General features: G+C 43.2%; 1 protein-coding gene across 1 annotated transcript in view; it reads left to right on the forward strand.

Moving 5' to 3' along the window:
• Positions 1–2,760: 2,760 nt before the first annotated feature.
• Positions 2,761–22,722, forward strand: part of espl1 (extra spindle pole bodies like 1, separase) — a 31,374-nt gene continuing 11,412 nt past the window's right edge. Inside the window, 8 exon segments of the mRNA XM_029683325.2 lie at positions 2,761–2,928; positions 3,033–3,121; positions 5,263–5,565; positions 5,701–6,441; positions 6,549–6,650; positions 6,843–6,954; positions 7,164–7,291; positions 8,199–8,398. Of these exon segments, the coding sequence (XP_029539185.2) occupies positions 3,035–3,121; positions 5,263–5,565; positions 5,701–6,441; positions 6,549–6,650; positions 6,843–6,954; positions 7,164–7,291; positions 8,199–8,398 (1,673 nt within the window). The 5' untranslated portion in view covers positions 2,761–2,928; positions 3,033–3,034.

A 22,722-nucleotide genomic window follows, 5' to 3' on the forward strand; every position in this document is an offset into this window, starting at 1 on the left:
CAGTGAGGAGGGGTGGTCGTTTGGTCACAGACCCATTACGGATGCAGGCAATGAGGCAGTGATCGCTGAGATCTTGATTGAAAACAGCAGAGGTGTATTTGGAGGGCAAGTTAGTTAGGATGACATCTATGAGGGTGCCCGTGTTTACTGATTTGGGGTTGTACCTGGTAGGTTCATTGATAATTTGTGTGAGATTGAGGGCATCAAGCTTAGATTGTAGGATGGCCGGGGTGTTAAGCATGTCCCAGTTTAGGTCACCTAGTAGCACGAGCTCAGAAGATAGATGGGTTGCAATCAATTCACATATGGTATCGAGGGCACAGGTGGGGGCAGAGGGAGGTCTATAGCAAGCGGCAACAGTGAGAGACTTGTTTCTGGAAAGGTGAATGTTTAGAAGTAGAAGCTCAAATTGTTTGGGTACAGACTTAGATAGTAATACAGAACTCTGCAGGCTATCTTTGCAGTAGATTGCAGTAAATTTTCTACTTTTCTATTTTATACATTTGTGTGTTCTATGTTTGTGCTTTTCTAATAACCGTTTTCTGTGTTCATGGAAGTGACTGATTGAACAAATCCTCTGTAATTTTGCAGTTTGCCCAGAACCTTTTTTTTCACCTTTATTTATCCAGGTAGGCTAGTTGAGAACAAATTCTCATTTACAACTGCGACCTGGCCAAGATAAAGCAAAACAGTGTGACACAAACAACAACACAAAGTTACACATGGAATAAACATGCGTACAGTCAATAACACAATAGTAAAAAAGAAAGTCTATATACAGTGTGATTCAGAGAGGTGCAGGGGTTAATTGTGTTAAATATGGAAGATGCATTCAGTTGTATAACTAACTAGGTATCCTCCTTTTCTTAAACCCCCTTCTTCCATTGGTCGTTAGTTAATCCCTTTCATTGACTTAAGAGCAATGGTATAATCATGGCTGGAGGCAGTTCCACCATATTCCTTACACCATCAGTCCATTCATTTTAATATTTTTAAGCCCATGACGGTCATTGTATGAGAGCTTACTTCGACTTAGGGGTCAAGGGTAGGCTTGTGTCCTGATTGTCCACCCTTCTCCCAAAGTGTGCACTGCCATGGATTTTAAAACTATGGAAGCTCCCTTTATAGCCAATGACTACACAAATCCAATGTTTATAAAGGGTGGTGAATCGGGAAGCAGATAGTCATATTCACCCTTCATTTGCCCTTGACCCTCTTAGTGCATTAGACTGACCTCTTCTGGAATAGTTGTGCCAATAGTCTTTGGTCTAGTTCAGAGTTTCCCAAACTCAGTCCTGCCTGTCTAGCTCAGTGTTCCTAATTCTTGGTCCTAGTGGGAAACAGTGTGTTAATTGTCATCCCGACCTGTGCTATAACTACTTAATAAGTGAATTAATGCTTGGAGCGTACAGTTATTGCAAACAATTAAAAAAAGTAGGGTATTTGAACTGTGACTAGTGCAATTGACACAAGTTGTACATAATCAGTTTTAGGCTTCCACACATGTTAACCATTGCATAATATGCACTACTTTTTCGTAGGTGGTTCCAGCTGATGACCTGTCGCCATATCTGAGAGAAACCGAGGAGGAATATCACTTTGTCCCCAATGCTGCTACTAATGTTTCTAACTGTACTGATGAAGAAGAAAAGGGCAGACTTATCCATTGTTGCTAAACTATGTTCAGTCAAATTGACAGTGCCACTTTGTTACCAGAAACTATTCCCATGTTCAATAAGGTATTCTGCAAATAGAATTACAGTACAAAAATGTTCTTGCTCCTCAGTGAAGTTCTGCCAACCGTATGTTGGAAACCATTATCAAGGAAACCTAGTGGAATACTTTGTGTGAATTGTAACATTCTTGAACACCAGTGATTCCCAGGACAAGTATAACTGTGCTACCTGTATGACAATATCTCTATCACAGGTCGCTAATAAAATAATTTGTTAATTGTGCAGACTGATTGCTATGGCTTGGGCATGACAAATCAATGAACTAATTAAACTCTGCTATTGGCTATTATGCCTCAAATTCCAGTCGTCATTGGCAAGGAAGAAGTCAATATGCAGTATAGCAATACCTATGGCTAGCAGCTTTCACAGTATTGAGTCAAGCAACAGCTTTACTGTTTCAGAAAATATGATGTCACAGTGCTGGAGGGGCAGAGCAGGAAGGTGGGCTTCCTATCTCCTGGTACCCTGACGATGCACACTGGCAGAGATGACAACCAACACTATTTGTAAAGACTGTCTCACCAAGGATGAATACTAAGACTGTAAAGGCCAAAGGTGTCCTTCTCCCTCTCTCACACACACACAAAATCGCTGTGTGCAAAAAAAAAAGTATTTTAATGTGTTCAACCAGAATGATTGCAGTAGGTTATGTCCATCTTCTCAAAACAAATGTAATCAACACATACCCAAAGCATTAATATAACTCCCTCATTTAAACTACAGTACCTCCTATGGATTCAGGCAGGGTTTCCACGAGTTACCACAGCCATAAAGTCAACATTTGCGATATTGTAAAAATGTATTAAAACAAAAAAGTGATTTAAAGAGGATAAATTGAAGAAATGGACGGGGTTTGTGACTTTGTGGCTGTGGTAACTAGTCAGGTAGGGACAAATCACAATGGGAATGCAAAGCAGAATGTGATTGGTCAATGACAAATCTGTAGACGTTATACTGATTTACATTTCTTGAACTACATTACCCAGCGAGACTTCAGTAAGTATGCGGATGTGCAATCTGATTGGCTAGATACTTATTTTAAAATACAGTGCGCGAGTTTTCGCCTCTGAGTGTTGTGGTTGTCATTTGACTTTTTTACCTTTTAAGATAAATGTTATATATAATATTTTAGAAACTCGTTAGAACTGTAGTATAAGACGAGGATAAGAGGATAAATTGTCGGTTTAACGTGGTAAGTAGCTAACGTTAGCTAGCTTGCTAACGTTACCGTTAACTGAGCTGCAAAAATAGCCAACGTTATTCAATAGCGAAAATATGCATTCATTTGTTTTGCAGATATGAAAATGAAGTGTTTAAAGGTTGACGAATACATCAAACGGACAGCGTGTCCAAAAGAGACAAGAGTTCTACATGAAGAATTAGAGGTGAGTGTGTTTTAGCTAACGTTAGGACAATTGGCTACCTAGCTAACGTTAACTGTTAAATTTAGCTAGTTTACTAACCACTGTAGCTAGTTAATCTTTGCAACTGACCTTGCCCTGCAGTGTGGCTACTAGCTAGCGCCTGCTTGGTCTCAGTGGACTCCGTCATCATTCGTCATCTCATCAGTTTACATTTACATTTACATTTAAGTCATTTAGCAGACGCTCTTATCCAGAGCGACTTACAAATTGGTGCGTTCACCTTAAGACATCCAGTGGAACAGCCACTTTACAATAGTGCATCTAAATCTTTTAAGGGGGGAGGGGGTGAGAAGGATTACTTTATCCTATCCTAGGTATTCCTGAAAGAGGTGGGGTTTCAGGTGTCTCCGGAAGGTGGTGATTGACTCCGCTGTCCTGGCGTCGTGAGGGAGTTTGTTCCACCATTGGGGGGCCAGAGCAGCGAACAGTTTTGACTGGGCTGCGCGGGAACTGTACTTCCTCAGTGGTAGGGAGGCGAGCAGGCCAGAGGTGGATGAACGCAGTGCCCTTGTTTGGGTGTAGGGCCTGATCAGAGCCTGGAGGTACTGAGGTGCCGTTCCCCTCACAGCTCCGTAGGCAAGCACCATGGTCTTGTAGCGGATGCGAGCTTCAACTGGAAGCCAGTGGAGAGAGCGGAGGAGCGGGGTGACGTGAGAGAACTTGGGAAGGTTGAACACCAGACGGGCTGCGGCGTTCTGGATGAGTTGTAGGGTTTAATGGCACAGGCAGGGAGCCCAGCCAACAGCGAGTTGCAGTAATCCAGACGGGAGATGACAAGTGCCTGGATTAGGACCTGCGCTGCTTCCTGTGTGAGGCAGGGTCGTACTCTGCGGATGTTGTAGAGCATGAACCTACAAGAACGGGCCACCGCCTTGATGTTAGTTGAGAACGACAGGGTGTTGTCCAGGATCACGCCAAGGTTCTTAGCGCTCTGGGAGGAGGACACAATGGAGTTGTCAACCGTGATGGCGAGATCATGGAACGGGCAGTCCTTCCCCGGGAGGAAGAGCAGCTCCGTCTTGCCGAGGTTCAGCTTGAGGTGGTGATCCGTCATCCACACTGATATGTCTGCCAGACATGCAGAGATGCAATTCGCCACCTGGTCATCAGAAGGGGGAAAGGAGAAGATTAATTGTGTGTCGTCTGCATAGCAATGATAGGAGAGACCATGTGAGGTTATGACAGAGCCAAGTGACTTGGTGTATAGCGAGAATAGGAGAGGGCCTAGAACAGAGCCCTGGGGACGCCAGTGGTGAGAGCGCGTGGTGAGGAGACAGATTCTCGCCACGCCACCTGGTAGGAGCGACCTGTCAGGTAGGACGCAATCCAAGCGTGGGCCGCGCCGGAGATGCCCAACTCGGAGAGGGTGGAGAGGAGGATCTGATGGTTCACAGTATCGAAGGCAGCCGATAGGTCTAGAAGGATGAGAGCAGAGGAGAGAGAGTTAGCTTTAGCAGTGCGGAGGGCCTCCGTGATACAGAGAAGAGCAGTCTCAGTTGAATGACTAGTCTTGAAACCTGACTGATTTGGATCAAGAAGGTCATTCTGAGAGAGATAGCGGGAGAGCTGGCCAAGGACGGCACGTTCAAGAGTTTTGGAGAGAAAAGAAAGAAGGGATACTGGTCTGTAGTTGTTGACATCGGAGGGATCGAGTGTAGGTTTTTTCAGAAGGGGTGCAACTCTCGCTCTCTTGAAGACAGAAGGGACGTAGCCAGCGGTCAGGGATGAGTTGATGAGCGAGGTGAGGTAAGGGAGAAGGTCTCCGGAAATGGTCTGGAGAAGAGAGGAGGGAATAGGGTCAAGCGGACAGGTTGTTGGGCGACCGGCCGTCACAAGACGCGAGATTTCATCTGGAGAGAGAGGGGAGAAAGAGGTCAGAGCACAGGGTAGGGCAGTGTGAGCAGAACCAGCGGTGTCATTTGACTTAGCAAACGAGTTAAATTAAACATTTAACATTAAACAACATTTAACATTAAACAGTTAAATTTAGTTAGTTTGGTAGGTGTAAAATATCCACCTAGCAATGTTCTGACCATGGATAATAAATGCCTCGGCTGTGGCCAAAAGTTTCATTTGCATACTCTGTCCTATATTTCCTACAGACTTACATGAGAAATGGACCTGGGCCACAAGGTCGAACATTGTATGACCGAGTTGTCAGGGCCTGTAATCACCAACTTGGAGTTGGGCCCCCGGACAGTGACCATATTGCTGGACTCATAAAGCTGGTGGAGCTTGCACTCAGAGGGTATGACATCTCAGGGGAGCTCGGTGTGCAAAGCACCCCTTTGTATATGGAGAAAATCACCTTTCACGTACTCAAGAAACTGGCCTCCTTGGGAGTGTACCATCCATGCAGCTGCTTGGGAAGCCTACTCTACAAGAGGTTGGCTCCAGCTCCACAGGTAAAGGATGGATGATAGAGTATTAGTACAGTACTTCCTATTATAGTAACTGTAGTCAGCTGTCTTTACATTCTTTGATTGTGTCTTCTCAATCTCTTTTTGAATGCGTCTTCCTTCCTCTTGTGTGCCCCATAGACAGAAGATTACTGTGTGCTTGTACGCAGCTGCTTTGCTGTTTTGTGGAATGGACTTTCTGCAGCACAAGACGGCGCCTGCCTTAACCCCAGGGACAAATTCTGCTGCCAGTTGCAAGCCCTGAGCTTCCTGCTGCTGCTGGACAGGGAGACTTCACCCCCCTCCTGCTCCAAAACCCCCATATACGTGGAAGATGCCCTGACTGAGTTTGAGAAGGGCTGTGGGACCCTGACTAGGGAGGATGCCTCCTTGATCTTGGAGGAGACCCATCGTCATCTCCTGTCCCCCTGGGCTGGGGGACGGGGCAGGGATGGGCAGCCTTCGGGGCGGCCCTGCCTCTCTACACTCTGTGAGGTGGTGCTGATCACATCAAAGCTTCTGTCTAAGGCAGGTTTCTGGAGCCTAGCTGCAGGGCTGGTGGGTGGAGCCCTGGGAAAGGTCAGGAACTCAACAGACGGCCTCAGCCCAGCTCTGGTGCTTGGCAGGCTGGCAGTAGACATCCACCGTTCCATGAGCTCCGGAGAGGAGAGTGGACAGGCTTTTACAGAGTGTGCCCGGACCCTCCGATCTCTCCCTAACACCCTTAGGGACCGGGAGGCCCATGTGATCCTGGAGGGGTGCAGTCTGGTGGTATGGGCAGTGGAGGCAGGGCAGAGCAAGGGGCTAAGTGGCGCTGTGCTCCTGGCCTGGTTCTCATTTCTGGAAGAGCATCAGGAACTCATGCAGAAGAGATTACAGAAGGTTAGTGTCATTCACTTATCATTGACCAGAAAAAACATTAGGGAACATGTCTGCTGTCAATGATGTTTGACAAATGTTACATTGTGTGTGTGTGTCACCCCGGACAGGACTTGGGATCACAGTCTGAGGAGAGCCGACTTCAGCAGTCCCTATGCTTCAGCATGTACCAAGGCTTTGTGTTTTCTTATGAGAGCATGCTGGCCTCACAGGTAAGGAGGGTTTCACCCCAAACTAGTTGTATCCTTAAGTTACAGAGAAGTACTGTTTCAGTAGCTGCTAGTCATCGGGTGTACACATTTATCTCAGGTATAGCCCTGGTCTGTCAGTGTAGCTAGTAAAGATATTTAGATTTGACATGTGCATTATTTGACTGTTGACACAATATATTAAATGTATTGTAGCTGGAAAATACTGAGACCCTGGACAGAGTACTGCTGTACTGCCAGGCAACAGCTGGCCGGATGATGACTGAGCTACGCAAGCTGCCAAGTGACAACATCCTCATCAAAGCAGGTATATTAACTGATAGCTCTGATTTCTCATTTTTACAGGCTTCTTACCAGAGTGCACTGCAGATGTTGTGATAACCGTTAAATGCTCACCATATCATTGTACGCTCTTGTGAATTTGTGCCTTGTACATTAAATCTACGTTATCGATTATTATTATAATATTCTCCCTCTTGCTTCCCTATCTGACTCTGTGTCACTTCATCTCCGCAGTGACCGCGGTCAGTAACCTGGTGTGTGGTCTTTATAACCGTCGGCTATACGACCAAGCCTTCACCCTGGTGGAGATCCTGTGCCAAGAGCTATGCAAGAACTGCCCCCCCTCTCTGTCTGTGGACAGGGTAAGATACCCACCCGCTATCTAATTGGTTCACTGTGTGTAAAGTGTGGGTCCCATGTTTCGTGAGCTGAAATAAAAGATCCCAGAAATGTTCCATGCAAACAAAAAGCTTATTTCTCTCAAATGTTGTACACAAATTTGTTTACATCCCTGTTAGTGAGCATTTTTCCTTTGCCAAGATAATCCATCCACCTGACAGGTGTGGCATATCAATAAGCTGATTAAACCGCATTATCATTATGCAGGTACACCTTGTGCTGGGGACAATAAAAGCCCACTCTGAAATGTGCAGTTGTCACACAACACAATGCCACAGATGTCTCAAATTTGGTGGCGTGTGTGATTGGCATGCTGACTGCAGGAATGTTCACCAGAGCAGTTGCCAGAGAATGTAATGTAAATTTCTCTACCATAAGCCACCTACATCGTTTTAGAGGATTTTGCAGTACGTCCAACCAGCCTCACAGACCACGTGTAACCACACCAGCCCAGGACCTCCACTTCTGGCTTCTAAACCTGTGGGATCGTCTGAGACCAGCCACCCGGACAGCTGATGAAACAGGAGTTTTTCTATCTGGAATAAAGCCCTTTTGTGGGGAAAAACTCATTCTGATTGGCTGGGTCTGGCTCCCAAGTGGGTGGGCCTACCCCTGCCCAGTCATGTGAAATCCATAGATTAAGGCCTAATATATTTTATTTCAATTGATAGATTTTCCTTATGTGAACTAACTCAGTAAATTAGTTGAAACTGTTGCGTTTTATTTTGGTTCAGTATAGTTTTTGGTGGGTGGTTGGCTTTCATATAAAGTGCTTGGAGAATTGCAAAAAGTGCTATAAAAAGCACTATTTATTACAAATGTAATTTGTTTCTATTATGTAATCTGAATAGTCCTCTATTTCCTCTTTAGTTGAGCCGGGCCTTCATGCTGGCGGTGCAGAGCTCGAGGCGTGGTAGTCATCTGGAGCGGGCGCTGGACTGGGTCATCCTGTGGCTGCAGACCCTGGGGCCGGGGGAGCGGCTCACTCAGCACATGACGGAACCTGTGTCCCTGTGGGTCAGGACCAAGGCTGACGCCGCCCGGGCTGGTCAGGAGGACACACGCCTCAGGTAGGCTACACTCAGAGACGTGACCGAGCCATGAGCTCTCGTCTTCACATCAGATTTTCCTCATCCTTCACTGGGCTGCTGCTAAATAGCATAACCGCTTTTGCATTTTCTATGCATATATGAGCTTAAGTTGAAGGCTATTTCTGCCATTGCCACACAATTTAAAAACAAATATTATTTGTCTCATTTAAAAACATGAATTTTCCTCTTTCTGAGTACTCTGACAAGTATATCTCTCTCTCAAACTACCGGTCAAAGGTTTCAGAACCTGCTCATTCAAGGGTTTTTCTTTATTTTTACTATTTTCTACATTGTAGAATAATAGTGACGATGTCAAAACTATGAAATAAGATATGGAATCATGTAGTAACCATAAATATTGAACAAATCAAAATATATTTTAGATTCTTCAAAGTAGCCACACTTTGCCTTGACAGCTTTGCACACTCTTAGCATTCTCTCAACCAGCTTCACCTGGAATGCTTTTCCAACAGTCTTAAAAAAAAGTTTAACAACTCCCGTACGGGCTCGGGAGAGATGAAGGTCGAACGTCAAGCGTCCTCCGATACACAACCCAACCACCCCACACAGCGCGCATCCAACCCGGAAGCCAGCCGCACCAATGTGTCCGAGGAAACACCGTGCACCTGGCAACCTTGGTTAGCGTGCACTGCGCCTGGCCCGCCATAGTAGTCGCTGGTGCGCGATGAGACAAGGATATCCCTACCGGCCAAGCCCTCCCTAACCCGGACGACGCTAGGCCAATTGTGTGTCGCCCCACGGACCTCCCGGTCGCGGCCGGTTGCGACAGAGCCTGGGCGCGAACCCAGAGTCTCTGGTGGCCCTTAACCACTGCGCCACCCGGGAGGCCTTGCTTTTCCAACAGTCTTGAAGGAGTTCCCAGATGCTGAGCACTTGTTGGCTGCTTTTCTTTCACTATGCAGTCCAACTCATCCCAAACCTTCTCAATTCGTTTGAGGTCAGGTGATTTTTGGAGGCCTGGTCATCTGATGCAACACTCCATCAGCCTCCTTCTTGGTAGCCCTTACACAGCCTGGAGGTGTGTTGGGTCATTGTCCTGTTGAAAAACAAATGATTGTCCCACTGAGTGCAAACCAGATGGGATGGCATAAAGCTGCAGAATGCTGTGGTCAGACAGTGTAACCAGCAAAGCACCGTCACACCTCCATGTTTCACTGTGGGAACCACACATGCGGAGATCATCCTTTCACATACCCTGCATCTCACAAGGACACGGTGGTTGGAACCAAAAATCTCAAATTTACCTGTGTTTGTGGAAAAATCACCCTGATTAACTCTTTAGTCTTATCCCAGTTTTAAAAAAAAAATCCAGAATTGTAGGATTTTTAATGAATTTATTTGCAAATTATGGTGGAAAATAAGTATTTGGTCAATAACAAAAGTTTATCTCAATACTTTGTTATATACCCTTTTGTTGGCAATGACAGAGGTGAAGACTTACAGAAAACGTTTGACAAGGTTTTCACACGGTTGCTGGTATTTTGGCCCATTCCTCCATGCAGATTTCCTCTAGAGCAGTGATGTTTTGGGGGCTGTTGCTGGGCAACACAGACTTTCAACTCCCTCCACAGATTTTCTATGGGGTTGAGATCTGGAGACTGGCTAGGCCACTCCAGGACCTTGAAATGCTTCTTACGAAGCCACTCCGTTGCCGGGCGGTGTGTTTGGGATCATTGTCATGCTGAAAGACCCAGCCACATTTCATCTTCAATGCCCTTGCTGATGGAAGGAGGTTTTCACTCAAAATCTCACGATACATGGCCCCATTCATTCTTTCCTTTACACGGATCAGTCGTCCTGGTCCCTTTGCAGAAAAACAGCCCCAAAGCATGATGTTTCCACCCCCATGCTTCACAGTAGGTATGGTGTTCTTTGGATGCAACTCAGCATTCTTTGTCCTCCAAACACGACGAGTTGAGTTTTACCAAAGTGTTCTATTTTGGTTTCATCTGACCATATGACATTCTCCCAATCTCCTTCTGGATCATCCAAATGCTCTCTAGCAAACTTCAGACGGGCCTGGACATGTACTGGCTTAAGCAGGGGGACACGTCTGGCACTGCAGGATTTGAGTCCCTGGCGGCGCAGTGTGTTACTGATGGTAGGCTTTGTTACTTTGGTCCCAGCTCTCTGCAGGTCATTCAATAGGTCCCCCTGTGTGGTTCTGGGATTTTTGCTCACCGTTCTTGTGATCATTTTGACCCCACGGGGTGAGATCTTGCGTGGGAGATTATCAGTGGTCTTGTATGTCTTCCATTTCCTAATAATTGCTCCCACAGTTGATTTCTTCAAACCAAGCTGCTTACCTATTGCAGATTCAGTCTTCCCAGCCTGGTGCAGGTCTACAATTTTGTTTCTGGTGTCCTTTGACAGCTCTTTGGTCTTGGCCATAGTGGAGTTTGGAGTGTGACTGTTTGAGGTTGTGGACAGGTGTCTTTTATACTGATGACAAGTTCAAACAGGTGCCATTAATACAGGTAGTGAGTGGAGGACAGAGGAGCCTCTTAAAGAAGAAGTTACAGGTCTGTGAGAGCCCGAAATCTTGCTTGTTTGTAGGTGACCAAATACTTATTTTCCACCATAATTTGCAAATACATTCATTAAAAATCCTACAATGTGATTTTTCTGGATTTTTTTTCCTTCTCATTTTGTCTGTCGTAGTTGGAAGTGTACCTATGATGAAAATTACAGGCCTCTCTTGTCTTTTTAAGTGGGAGGACTTGCACAATTGGTGGCTGACTAAATACTTTTTTGCCCCACTGTAAATCCAAACTGGTTCTCTAGTAAATTGGTAGGAATGTCTCATCCTATGTTCAAGAATGGCCCTTTCCCTTTATTCAGATTACATCTGCTCTCTTTCGGTTGTTTTGAAAAGGAAATAATCTCAAATATCGTTATTGTTTTTTTAAAAAGCCTTAGAAAGTTGGTTGAAATTTCAGTTTGATCCACCTGAAAAGATAGAACAAATAATATAACAAATATTGTGGTTAAACTCAAATTTACTAATTGATAAAAAAAAATAAAACATTTTTTTTCAAAAATGTTTAAAAAATGATATCTTAGTGAATTATATCATAAATAGGACTGGTGGTGTTATGTCACACATTCAGCTAACACAGACATATGGAAATCTCTGCTCTACCCCAAATTACAACCAATTAATTGCAGCATTACCACAAAAATGGAAGAGGCAAGTAGAAAGGGAAAAAACGTATGTCGGCCCTGTAAGGAACTTAAATGGTTAAAGAAAAGTGTGATAAATGAAATTGGTATATGTTTTTATTTAAGGACCAAAAAACTGACAGCTGTGCCATATAAATTGCAAGATATTTGGGAAGAGATTTTCGATGTACCCATTCCATGGCACATGGTTTATGAATTGATATGCAAAACAACGCCATATTCAAAACTTAGAATTTTTCGATTTAGATTCCTATACAAAATTCTTGCAACCAATAGAATGATATATATATATATATATATGGGGATACAATCTTCCCAGTTCTGCAGATTATGCTCTGAGGCAGATAATTTATTTTGGTATTGTCCATATGTAGCTCGTTTTTGGTCACAGGTCCAGGAATGGCTGAATAATTGCAACATGTGCCTAGTACTAATGCTGCAGATGGCAGTACTGGGTGATTTGAAAAGCCATAGTCAATCAAAATATAATATAATTATTTTAGCAAAAATCTTTCAAAATTAAAAATAATCTGTAGTAGCTATGAGAATAGAAAGGTTTAGTACTTTTGAAGCATCACAGCACAGTTGAAAAATATATATATGGCAAATAGAAATCCAAAATGGATGTTGTTGAGAGATAGATGAGGTTGAATGGAGCTGAAGGGTGGGATTAATAACAAGATAACCAATGTAAAATGTGTATATAGGTTCAGAAAATTTGAAATGGCACAGTTACAAATAGAAATCAAACTGGGTGGACATCAGAAATAGAGGAAGGACTAAAAACAAACAAAATATAACTTTTAAAATGGCTTGTCTGTAAAATGTGTTATGTAGATGCTTAAGTGTTTATTAGTTTTACTCCAATTGGGGGAAGGGTAGTAGGGTTTGTGGGGAATAATAAAGGTATTTTCTTAAAGTATGTATATCTATAGTGGGGCAAAAAAGTATTTAGTCAGCCACCAATTGTGCAAGTTCTCCCACTTAAAAAGATGAGAGGCCTGTACATTTCATCATAGGTACACTTCAAATATGACAGACAAAATGAGAAGAAATAAAAATCCAGAAAATCACATTGTAGGATTTTTAATGAATTTAATGAATCCAGTGTTGGATGGTATAGAGATGAGTAATATAATATGTAAACATCTTTTTTAGCCTTCCTGTGACATCATGTGCTGTATGTGTCCTGCAGGGCAGGTATATTGCCCCCGATGATACGCAGTGCTATCCTCTGGAGAGCCTTGCGTTTGAGGGCGGTGCAGTTGCCGTACCAGGCGGTGATACAGCCCGACAGGATCCTCTCGATTGTGCATCTGTAAAAGTTTGTGTTTTTAGGTGACAAGCCAAATTTCTTCAGCCTCCTGAGGTTGAAGAGGCACTTTTGCACCTTCTTCACTACGCTGTCTGTGTGGGTGGATCATTTCAGTTTGTCTGTAACATGTACACTGAGGAACTTAACTTTTCGCCTTCTCCACTACTGATGTGGTGCTCCCTCTGCTGTTTCCTGAAGTCCACAATCATCTCCTTTGTTTTGTTGACGTTGAGTGAGGTTATTTTCCTGACACCACACTCCAAGGGCCCCCCTGTAGGCAGTCTCGTCGTTGTTGGTAATCAAGCCTACCAATGTAGTGTTGTCTGCAAAATTGATGATTGAGTTGGTGTGCATGGCCACGCTGTCATGGATGAACAGGGAGTACAGGAGAGGGCTCAGAACGCACCCTTGTGGGGCCCCAGTGTTAAGGATCAGCGGAGTGGAAATGTTTCTTACCTTCACCGCCTGGGGGCGGCCCATCAGGAAGTCCAGGATACAGTTGCACAGGGCGGGGTCGAGACCCAGGGTCTCAAGCTTAATGATGAGTTTGGAGGGTACTATGGCGTTAAATGCTGAGCTGGAGTCAATGAACAGCATTTTTACAGAGGTATTCCTCTTGTCCAGATAGGATAGAGCAGTGTGCAGTTTGATGGCGATTGCATCGCCAGTGGACCTATTGGGGCGGTAAGCAAAAGAAGAGAATTCTCTTGGAAGATAATTCGGTCTGCATTTGATTGTAAGGAATTCTAGGTCAAGTGAAGAAAAGAACTTGAGTTCCTATATGTTGTTGTGATTACACCATGGGTCGTTAATCAGGCATATACAACCAGGCATACACCCCCGCCCTTCTTACCAGAAAGATGTTTGATTCTGTCGGCGCAATGCATGAAGAAACCGGGTGGGTGTACCGACTCTAACAACATTCCAAGTGAGCCATGTTTCCATGAAACAGAATGTTACTATCTGTCTCTCTGGAAGGCAACTCGTGCCCTAATTTCGTCCACCTTGTTATCTAGAGATTGGACATTGTTGAGTAATATGCTCAGAAGCGGTGTATGGTGTGCACGAGTCTGGCCAGTAGGTCGCTCCATCTGCCTCTCCTGTGGCGACCATGTTTTGGGTCAGCCTCTGGGTTAAGATCCCATGTCCAGGGTGGAGGTCCAAACAAAGGATCCACTTCGGGAAAGACGTATTCCTGGTTATAATATTGGTAAGTTGACATCGCTTTTATATCCAATAGATCTTCCCGGCTGTATGTAATAACACTTGAGATTTTTCTGGGCTAACAATGTAAGAAATAATACATAACAATACATACCACGTTCATCTGTAAATACAATGGTACACAAGTATAAACAACATGGGACCACGCAGCGTCATACCGCTCAAGAAGGAGACTCTTTCGGTCTCCTAGAGATGCACGTACTTTGGTGCGAAAAGTGCAAATCAATCCCAGAACAACCGCAAAGGACCTTGTGAATATGCTGGAGGAAACGGGTACAAAAGTATCAATATCCACATTTAAAAAGAGTCCAATATCGTCACAACCTGAAAGGCTGCTCCACAAGGAGGAATCCACTGCTCCAAAACCTCCATAAAAAGCCAGACTACGGTTTGCAATTGCACATGGGGACAAAGATTGTACTTTTTGGAGAAATGTAATCTGGTCTGATGAAATAGAACTGTTTATTCATAATGCCCATCGTTATGTTTGGAGGAAAAGGGGGAGGCTTGCAAGCCGAAGAACACCAATCCAACCTTGAAGCACGGGGGTGGCAGCATCATGTTGTGGGGGTGCTTTGCTGCAGGGGGGTCTAGTGCACTTCACAAAATAGATGGCAGCATGAGGCAGGAAAATTATGTGGATCTATTGACGCAACATCTCAAGACATCGGTCAGGAATTTAAAGCTTGGTTGCAAATGTGTCTTCCAAATGAACAATGACCCCAAGCATACTTCCAAAGTTGTGGCAAAATGGCTTAAGGATAACAAAGTCAAGGTATTGGAGTGCCACCACAAAGCCCTGACCTCAATCCTTTGGAAAATTTGTGGGCAGAACTGAAAAAGCGTGTGCGAGTAAGGAGGCCTACAATCCTGACTCCGTTACACCAGCTCTGTCAGGAGGAATGGGCCAAAATTCACCCAATTTATTGTGGGAAGCTTGTGGAAGGCTACCGGAAATGTTTGACCCAAGTTAAACAATGTAAAGGCAATGCTACCAAATACTAATTGAGTGTATGTAAATTTCTGACCCACTGGGAATGTGAGGAAATAAATAAAAGCTGAAATAAATCATTCTCTACTATTATTCTGACATTTCACATTCTTAAAATAAAGTGGTCATCCTAAGTGACCTAAGACAGGGATTTGTACTATGATTAAATGTCAGGAATTGTGGAACTGAGTTTACCTACACTTTAGCCAAATACATTTAAACTTCTGACTTCATCTCTCTTGCTCGCTCGCTCGCTCTCTCTCATATTACTCAGCAAAAAAAGAAACATACCTTTTTCAGGACCCTGTCTTTCAAAGATAGTTCATTAATATCAAAATAACTTCACAGATCATCATTGTCAAGGGTTTAAACACTGTTTCCCATGCATGTTCTTTAATTGTTTATGGTTCATTTAACAAGCATCTGTGGAACGGTCATTAAGACACTAACAGCTTACATACGATAGGCAATTAAAGTCACAGTTATGGAAACTTAGGACACTAAAGAAGCCTTTCTACTGACTGAAAAACACCAAAAGAAAGATACCCAGGGTCCCTGCTCATCTGTGTGAACTTGCTTTAGGCATGCTGCAGTGAGGCATGAGGACAGCAGTTAATAAAATTGCACTGTCTGTACTGCTTATGTCCTGTCTCCCTGTAGCGCTGTCTGTCCTCGCAGTGGCAGACCACCTGCACAGGATCGGTACAATCTGAACATCACACCTGCGTGACAGTTACGGGGTGGCAACAACAACTGCCCGAGTTACACCAGGAATGCACAATCCCTCAATCAGTGCTCAGACTGTCCACAATTGGCTGAGAGATGCTGGACTGAGGGCTTGTAGGCCTGTTGTAAGACAGGTGCTCACCAGACATCACCGGTAACAATGTCGCCTATGGGCACAAACCCACTGTCGCTGGACCAGACATGACTGGCAAAAAGTCCTCTTCACTGATGAGTCACAGGTTTGTCTCACCAGGGGTGATGGTCGGATTCATGTTTATCGTCGAAGAAATGAGTGTTACACTGAGGCCTGTACTCTGGAGCGGGGTGAAGGGTCTGTCATGGTCTGGGGCGGTGTGTCACAGCAGCATTGGACTGAGCTTGTTGTCATTGCAGGCAATCTCAACGCTGTGCGTTATGGGGAAGACGTCCTCTTCCCTCATGTGCTACCCTTACTGCAGGCTCATCCTGACATGACCCACCAGTATGGCAATTTGTGGTTGACCGATTATGATATTTCAACTCCGATACCGATTAATCGATTGGCCGATTTTTACTTTAATTTTTTAAATGTTATTTATGTGTATATATATATGTGTAATAATAACAATTACGATAATACTGAATGAACACGTTTATTTTAACATAATGTAATGCATCAATAAAATCAATTTAGTCTCAAATAAATAATGAAACATGTTCAATTTGGTTTACATAATGCAAAAACAAAGTGTTGGAGAAGGAAGTAAAAGTGCAATATGGGCCGTGGGGGGGGGGGGGGGGGACGAACCTTTTTAAGTTCCTTTTGCTCAGAACATATGAAAGCTGGTGGTTCCTTTTAGAGGTCGACCGATTAATCGGAATGGCCGCTTTAATTGGGGCCGATTTCAAGTTTTCATAACAATCGGTAATTTTGGATGCCGATTTTTGCAATTTTTCTTTTTTTAGGCAAGTCAGTTAAGAACACATTTTCAATGACGGCCTAGGAACGGTGGGTTAACTGCCTTGTTCAGGGGCAGAACGACAGATTTTTACCTTGTCAGCTCAGGGATTCAATCTTGCGGTTAACTAGTCCAACACTCTAACCACCTGCCTTACGTGGAGCCCGCCTGTTACACAAATGCAGTAAGAAACCAAGGTAAGTTGCTAGCTAGCATTAAACTTAATCAATTATAATCGCTAGTTATAACTACACATGGTTGATGATATTACTAGTTTATCTAGCGTGTCCTGCATTGCATATAACCGATGCAGTGCGCATTTGCGAAAAAGGGCTGTCGTTGCTCCAACGTGTACCTAACCATAAACACCCATGCCTTTCTTAAAATCAATACACAGAAGCACATATTTTTAAACCTGCATATTTAGCTAAAAGAAATCCAATGTGTAATTGTCACTTCTCTTGCGTTCATTGCACGCAGAGTCAGGGTATATGCAACCGTTTGGGCCACCTGGCTCATTGGGAACTAATTTGCCAGAAATTTACGTGACTGGCATAACATTGAAGGTTGTGCAATGTAACACTTTTGTAACAAAGGAACGGTTCCGTATTTCACTGAAAGAATAAACATCTTGTTTTCGAGATGATAGGTTCTGGATTTGACCATATTAATGACCAAAGGCTCGCATTTCTGTGTTTCTAATTAAGTCTATGATTTGATAGAGCAGTCTGACTGAGCGGTGGTAGGCGCCAGCAGGCTCATAAGCATTCATTCAAACAGCACTTTAGTGCGTTTTGCCAGCAGCTCTGCTGTTTATGACTTCAAGCCTATCAACTCCCAAGATAAGGCTGGTGTAACGATGTGATGTGAAATGGCTAGCTAGTTAGCGGGGTGCGCACTAATAGCGTTTCAAACGTCACTCGCTCTGAGACTTGGAGTGGGTGTTCCTGGTTCGAGCCCAGGTAGGGGCGAGGAGAGGGACGGAAGCTATACTGTTACACTGGCAATACTAAAGTGCCTATAAGAACATCCAATTTGAAATACAAATGGTATAGAGAGAAATAGTCCTATAATAACTACAACCTAAAACTTCTTACCTGGGAATATTGAAGACTCATGTTAAAAGGAACCACCGGCTTTCATATGTTCTGAGTAAGGAACTTAAACGTTAGCGTTCTTACCTGGCACATATTGCACTTTTACTTTCTTCTTTGTTTTTGCATTATTTAAACCAAATTGAACATGTTTCATTGTTTATTTGAGGTTAAATTGATTTTATTGCTGTATTATATTAAGTTAAAATAAGTGTTCATTCAGTATTGTCATTATTACAAATGTAAATTATTGGCCGATTTATAAAAAATAAAAATAAAATTAATTTAAAAAATTTAAATCGGTATCGGCTTTATTTGTCCTCCAATAATCTGTATCGGCGTTGAAAAATCATAATCGACCTCTAGTTCCTTTTAACATGAGTCTTCAATATTTCCAGGTAAGAAGTTGTAGGGATTATAGAACTATTTCTCTCTCTACCATTTGTATTTCATATACCTTTGACTATTGGATGTTCTTATAGGCACTATAGTATTGCCAGCCTAATCTCGGGAGTTGATAGGCTTGAAGTCATAAACAGAGCAATGCTTCAAGCAAAGCGACGAGCTCCTGGCAAATGCAGGAAAGTGCTGTTTGAATGAATGCTTATGAGCCTGCTGCTGCCTTCCACCGCTCGGTCAGACTGCTATATCAAATCTTAGACTCAATTATAATATAATAAACACACAGAAATACGAGCCTTAGGTCATTTAATATGGTCAAATCCAGAAACTATCATTTTGAAAACAAAACGTTCATCCTTTGTGAAATACGGAACAGTTCCGTATTTTATCGAATGGGGGGCATCCATAAGGCAAAATATTGCTGTTACATTGCACAGCATTCAATGTTATGTCATAATTATGTAAAATTCTGGCAAATTAATTACGGCCTTTGTTAGGAAGAAATGGTCTTCACACAGTTCGCAACGAGCCAGGCGGCCTAAACTGCTGCATATACCCTGACTCTGCTTGCACAGAACGCAGGAGAAGTGACACAATTTCCCTAGTTGAAAGTAATTCATATTAGCAGGCAATATTAACTAAATATGCAGGTTTAAAAATATACTTGTGTATTGATTTTTAAAGGCATTGCTGTTTATGGTTTTTCGCGAATGCGCTTGATAAATCATCACCCGTTTAGCGAAGTAGGCTGTGATTCAATGATAAATTAACAAGCACCAAATCGATTATTATGCAACACAGGACAAGCTACATAACTACACATGGTCGACGATATTACTAGTTTAACTAGTGATTATGTTAAGTGTAATGTTAACTAGCAACTTGCTCCTTGCTGCACTCGCGTAACAGGTAGTCAGCCTGCCACGCAGTCTCCTCAGAGTTCAATGTAATCGGCCATATCGGTGTCCAAAAATGCTGTTTACCGACTGTTATGAAAACTTGAAATCGGCCCTAAATAATCGGCCATTCCGATTTTAATCGGTCGACCTCTAATGACAATGCCATACTGCTCATATGTGTGATTTCCTGCAAGACAGGAATGTCAGTGTTCTGCCATGGCCCGCAAAGAGCCCGGATCTCAATCCCATTGAGCATGTCTGGGACCTGTTAGATCGGAGGGTAAGGGTTAGGGCCATACCCCCCCAGAAATTTTTGGGATCTTGCAGGTACCTTTGTGGAAGAGTGGGGTAACCTCTCACAGCAAATCTAGTGCAGTCCATGAGGAGGAGATGCACTGCAGTACTTAATGCAGCTGGTGGCCACACCAGATACTGACTGTTACTTTTGATTTTGATCCCCCCCTTTGTTCAGGGACACATTATTCAATTTCTGTTAGTCACATGTCTGTGGAACTTGTTCAGTTTGTCTGTTGTTGAAACTTATGTTCATACAAATATTTACACATGTTAAGTTTGCTGAAAATAAATGCAGTTGACAGTGAGGATGTTTCTTTTTTGGTGTGTGTGCACAACCGTTCAAATGTTCGGGGTCACTTAGAAATGTCTTTGTTTTAGAAAGAAAAGCAAAAATTGTCCATTTAAAATAACGTAAAATTTTATCAGAAATACGTTGTAAATGACGATTGTTGCTGGGAACTGCTTTTTACATTTATTTTTTTATGGAAAATCTACAGAGGCCCTTTATCAGCAACCATCACTCCTGTGTTCCAATGGCATGTTGTTACCTAATCCAAGTTTATAATTTTAAAAGGCTAATTGACCATTAGTAAACACTTTTGCAATTGTTAGCACAGCTGATTAAAGACTCAATTAAACTGGCCTTCTTTAGACTAGTTGAGCATCAGCATTTGTGAATTTGATTATGCTGGCCTTCTAGGCAGAGTTGCAAAGAAAAATACATCTCATACTGACCAATAAAAAGAAAAGATTAAGATGGACAAAAGACCACAGACACTGGACAGAGGAACTCTGCCTAGAAGGCCAGCATCCCGTAGTTGCCACTTCACTGTTGACTTTGAGACTGGTGTTTTGCGGGTACTATTTAATGAAGCTGCCAGTTGAGGACTTGTGAGGCTTCTGTTTCTCAAACTAGACACTCTAATGTACTTGTCCTCTTGCTCAGTTGAGCACCGGGGCCTCCCGCTCCTCTTTCTATTCTGGTTAGAGCTAGTTTGCACTGTTCTGTGAAGGGAGTAATACACAGCGTTGTTCGAGATCTTCAGTTTCTTGGCAATTTCTCACATGGAATAGCCCTAATTTCTCAGAACATGAATAGACTGAGTTTTGGAAGAAAGTACTTTGTTTCTGGTGATATTGAGCCTGTAATCAAATCCACAAATGCTGATGCTCCAGAAACTCAACTAGTCTAAAGAAGGCCAGTTTTATTCCTTCATTCATCAGAAGTTTTTCAGCTGTGCTAACATAATTGCAAAAGGGTTTTCAAATGATAAACTTGGATTAGCTAACAACGTGCCATTGGATCACAGGAGTGATGGTTGCTGATAATGGGCCTCTGTACGCCTATGTAGATATTCCATAAACATCTGTAGTTTCCAGCTACAATAGTAATTTACAACATTAACAATGTCTATACTGTATTTCTGATCAGTTTTATGTTATTTTAATGGACTAATTTATTTTGCTTTTCTTTAAACTAAAATTTCTAAGTGACCCCAAACTTTTGAACGGTGGTATGCATGCATGCATACAGTGCCTTCGGAAAGTATTCAGACCCCTTGACTTTTTCCACACAAAAAACGAATCCTCAGCAATCTACACACACTATCCCATAATGACAAAGCGAAAATAGGTTTTTATAATAAACATTTTCTTATTTACGTATGTATACAGACCCTTTGCTATGAGACTCAATTGAGCTCCATTGCATCCTGTTTCCATTGATCATCGTTGATGTTTCGACAACTTGATTTACCACCTGTGGTAAATTCAATTGATTGGATATTATTTGGAAAGGCACACATAATCCTGTCTATATAAGTTCCCACTGTTGACGGTGCATGTCAGAGCAATAACCAAGCCATGTGGTCGAAGGAATTGTCCGTAGAGCTCTGAGACAGGATTGTGTCGGCACAGATCTAGGGAAGGTTTCTGAAGCATTGAATGTCCCAAAGAACACACTGGCCTCCATCATTCTTAAATGGAATTAGTTTGGGACCCACCAAGACTCTTCCTAGAGCTGGCTGCCCGGCCAAACTGCGCATTCGGGGGAGAAGGGCCTTGGTCAGGGATTTAAAAATACTTTGAAGATAAATACACAACGCAGAGGACTAAAGGTTAAGAGGGAATTAAAGATCAATGGAAATGGTGTGTTTTTGTAATAGGGAATTTGTCTATACATTGAGCCTGAAATAGGATACTTGTTATTTGGGCATTGGTCCAGTTTTATTGCAAGGAATTCTAATTGGGCAACCACGGTCTAGGGTTGGGTTATAAAACTTATTCTGTGGAGAGAATCACTGAGGACAGGGGAGAATGAACATCTTTCTCTCAGCGTAACATCTATGATTTTTGTCCTCATTGAATATACGTATTTTTCTCCCACTGATTTGCTTTGGGGTCTGTGTTATTGAAGAGTAACATCAACTGCTAACAAGGAGGTGACCAAGAACCCGATGGTCACTCTAACAGAGTTCTAGAGTTCCTCTGTGGAGATGGGAGAACCTTCCAGAATGACAACCATCTCTGCAGCACTCAACCAATCAGGCCTTCATGGTAGAGTGGCCAGATGGAAGCCACTCCTCAGTAAAATGCACATGACGGCCCACTTGGAGTTTTCCAAAAGGCATCTAAAGACTCTCAGACCATGAGAAACAAGATTATCTGGTCTGATGAAACCAAGATTGAAGTCTGTGGCCTGAATGCCAAGCGTCACGCCTGGAGCAAACATAGCACCATCCCTACGGTGACGCGTGGTGGCAGCATCATGCTGTGGGGATGTTTTTCAGCGGCTTGTACTGGGAGACTCGGGTTCAGAGAGCTCCTGGATGAAAACATGGAGTCCTTCCAAGTCCTTCCAACAGGACAATGACCCTAAGCACATAGCCAAGACAACGCTTAAGTGGCTTCGGGACAAGTCTCTGAATGTCCTTGAGTCACCCGGACTTGAACCCGATCAAACATCTCTGGAAAGACCTGAAAATAGCTGTGCAGCATTGCGCCCCGTTCAACCTGACAGAACTTTAGAGGATCTGCAGAAAAGAATGGGAGAAACTCTCCAAATACTGGTGTGCCAAGCTTATAGCGTCATACCCAAGAAGACTCGAGGCTGTGCTCGCTGCCAAAGATGCTTCACCAAAGTACTGAGTAAAAGGGTCTGAATACTTGTAAATGTGAAATTTCAGTTTTTTTATTTAATACGTTTGCCCAAAA

Source organism: Oncorhynchus nerka, linkage group LG15, assembly GCF_034236695.1.
Source record: "Oncorhynchus nerka isolate Pitt River linkage group LG15, Oner_Uvic_2.0, whole genome shotgun sequence".
Lineage (NCBI taxonomy): Eukaryota > Metazoa > Chordata > Actinopteri > Salmoniformes > Salmonidae > Oncorhynchus > Oncorhynchus nerka.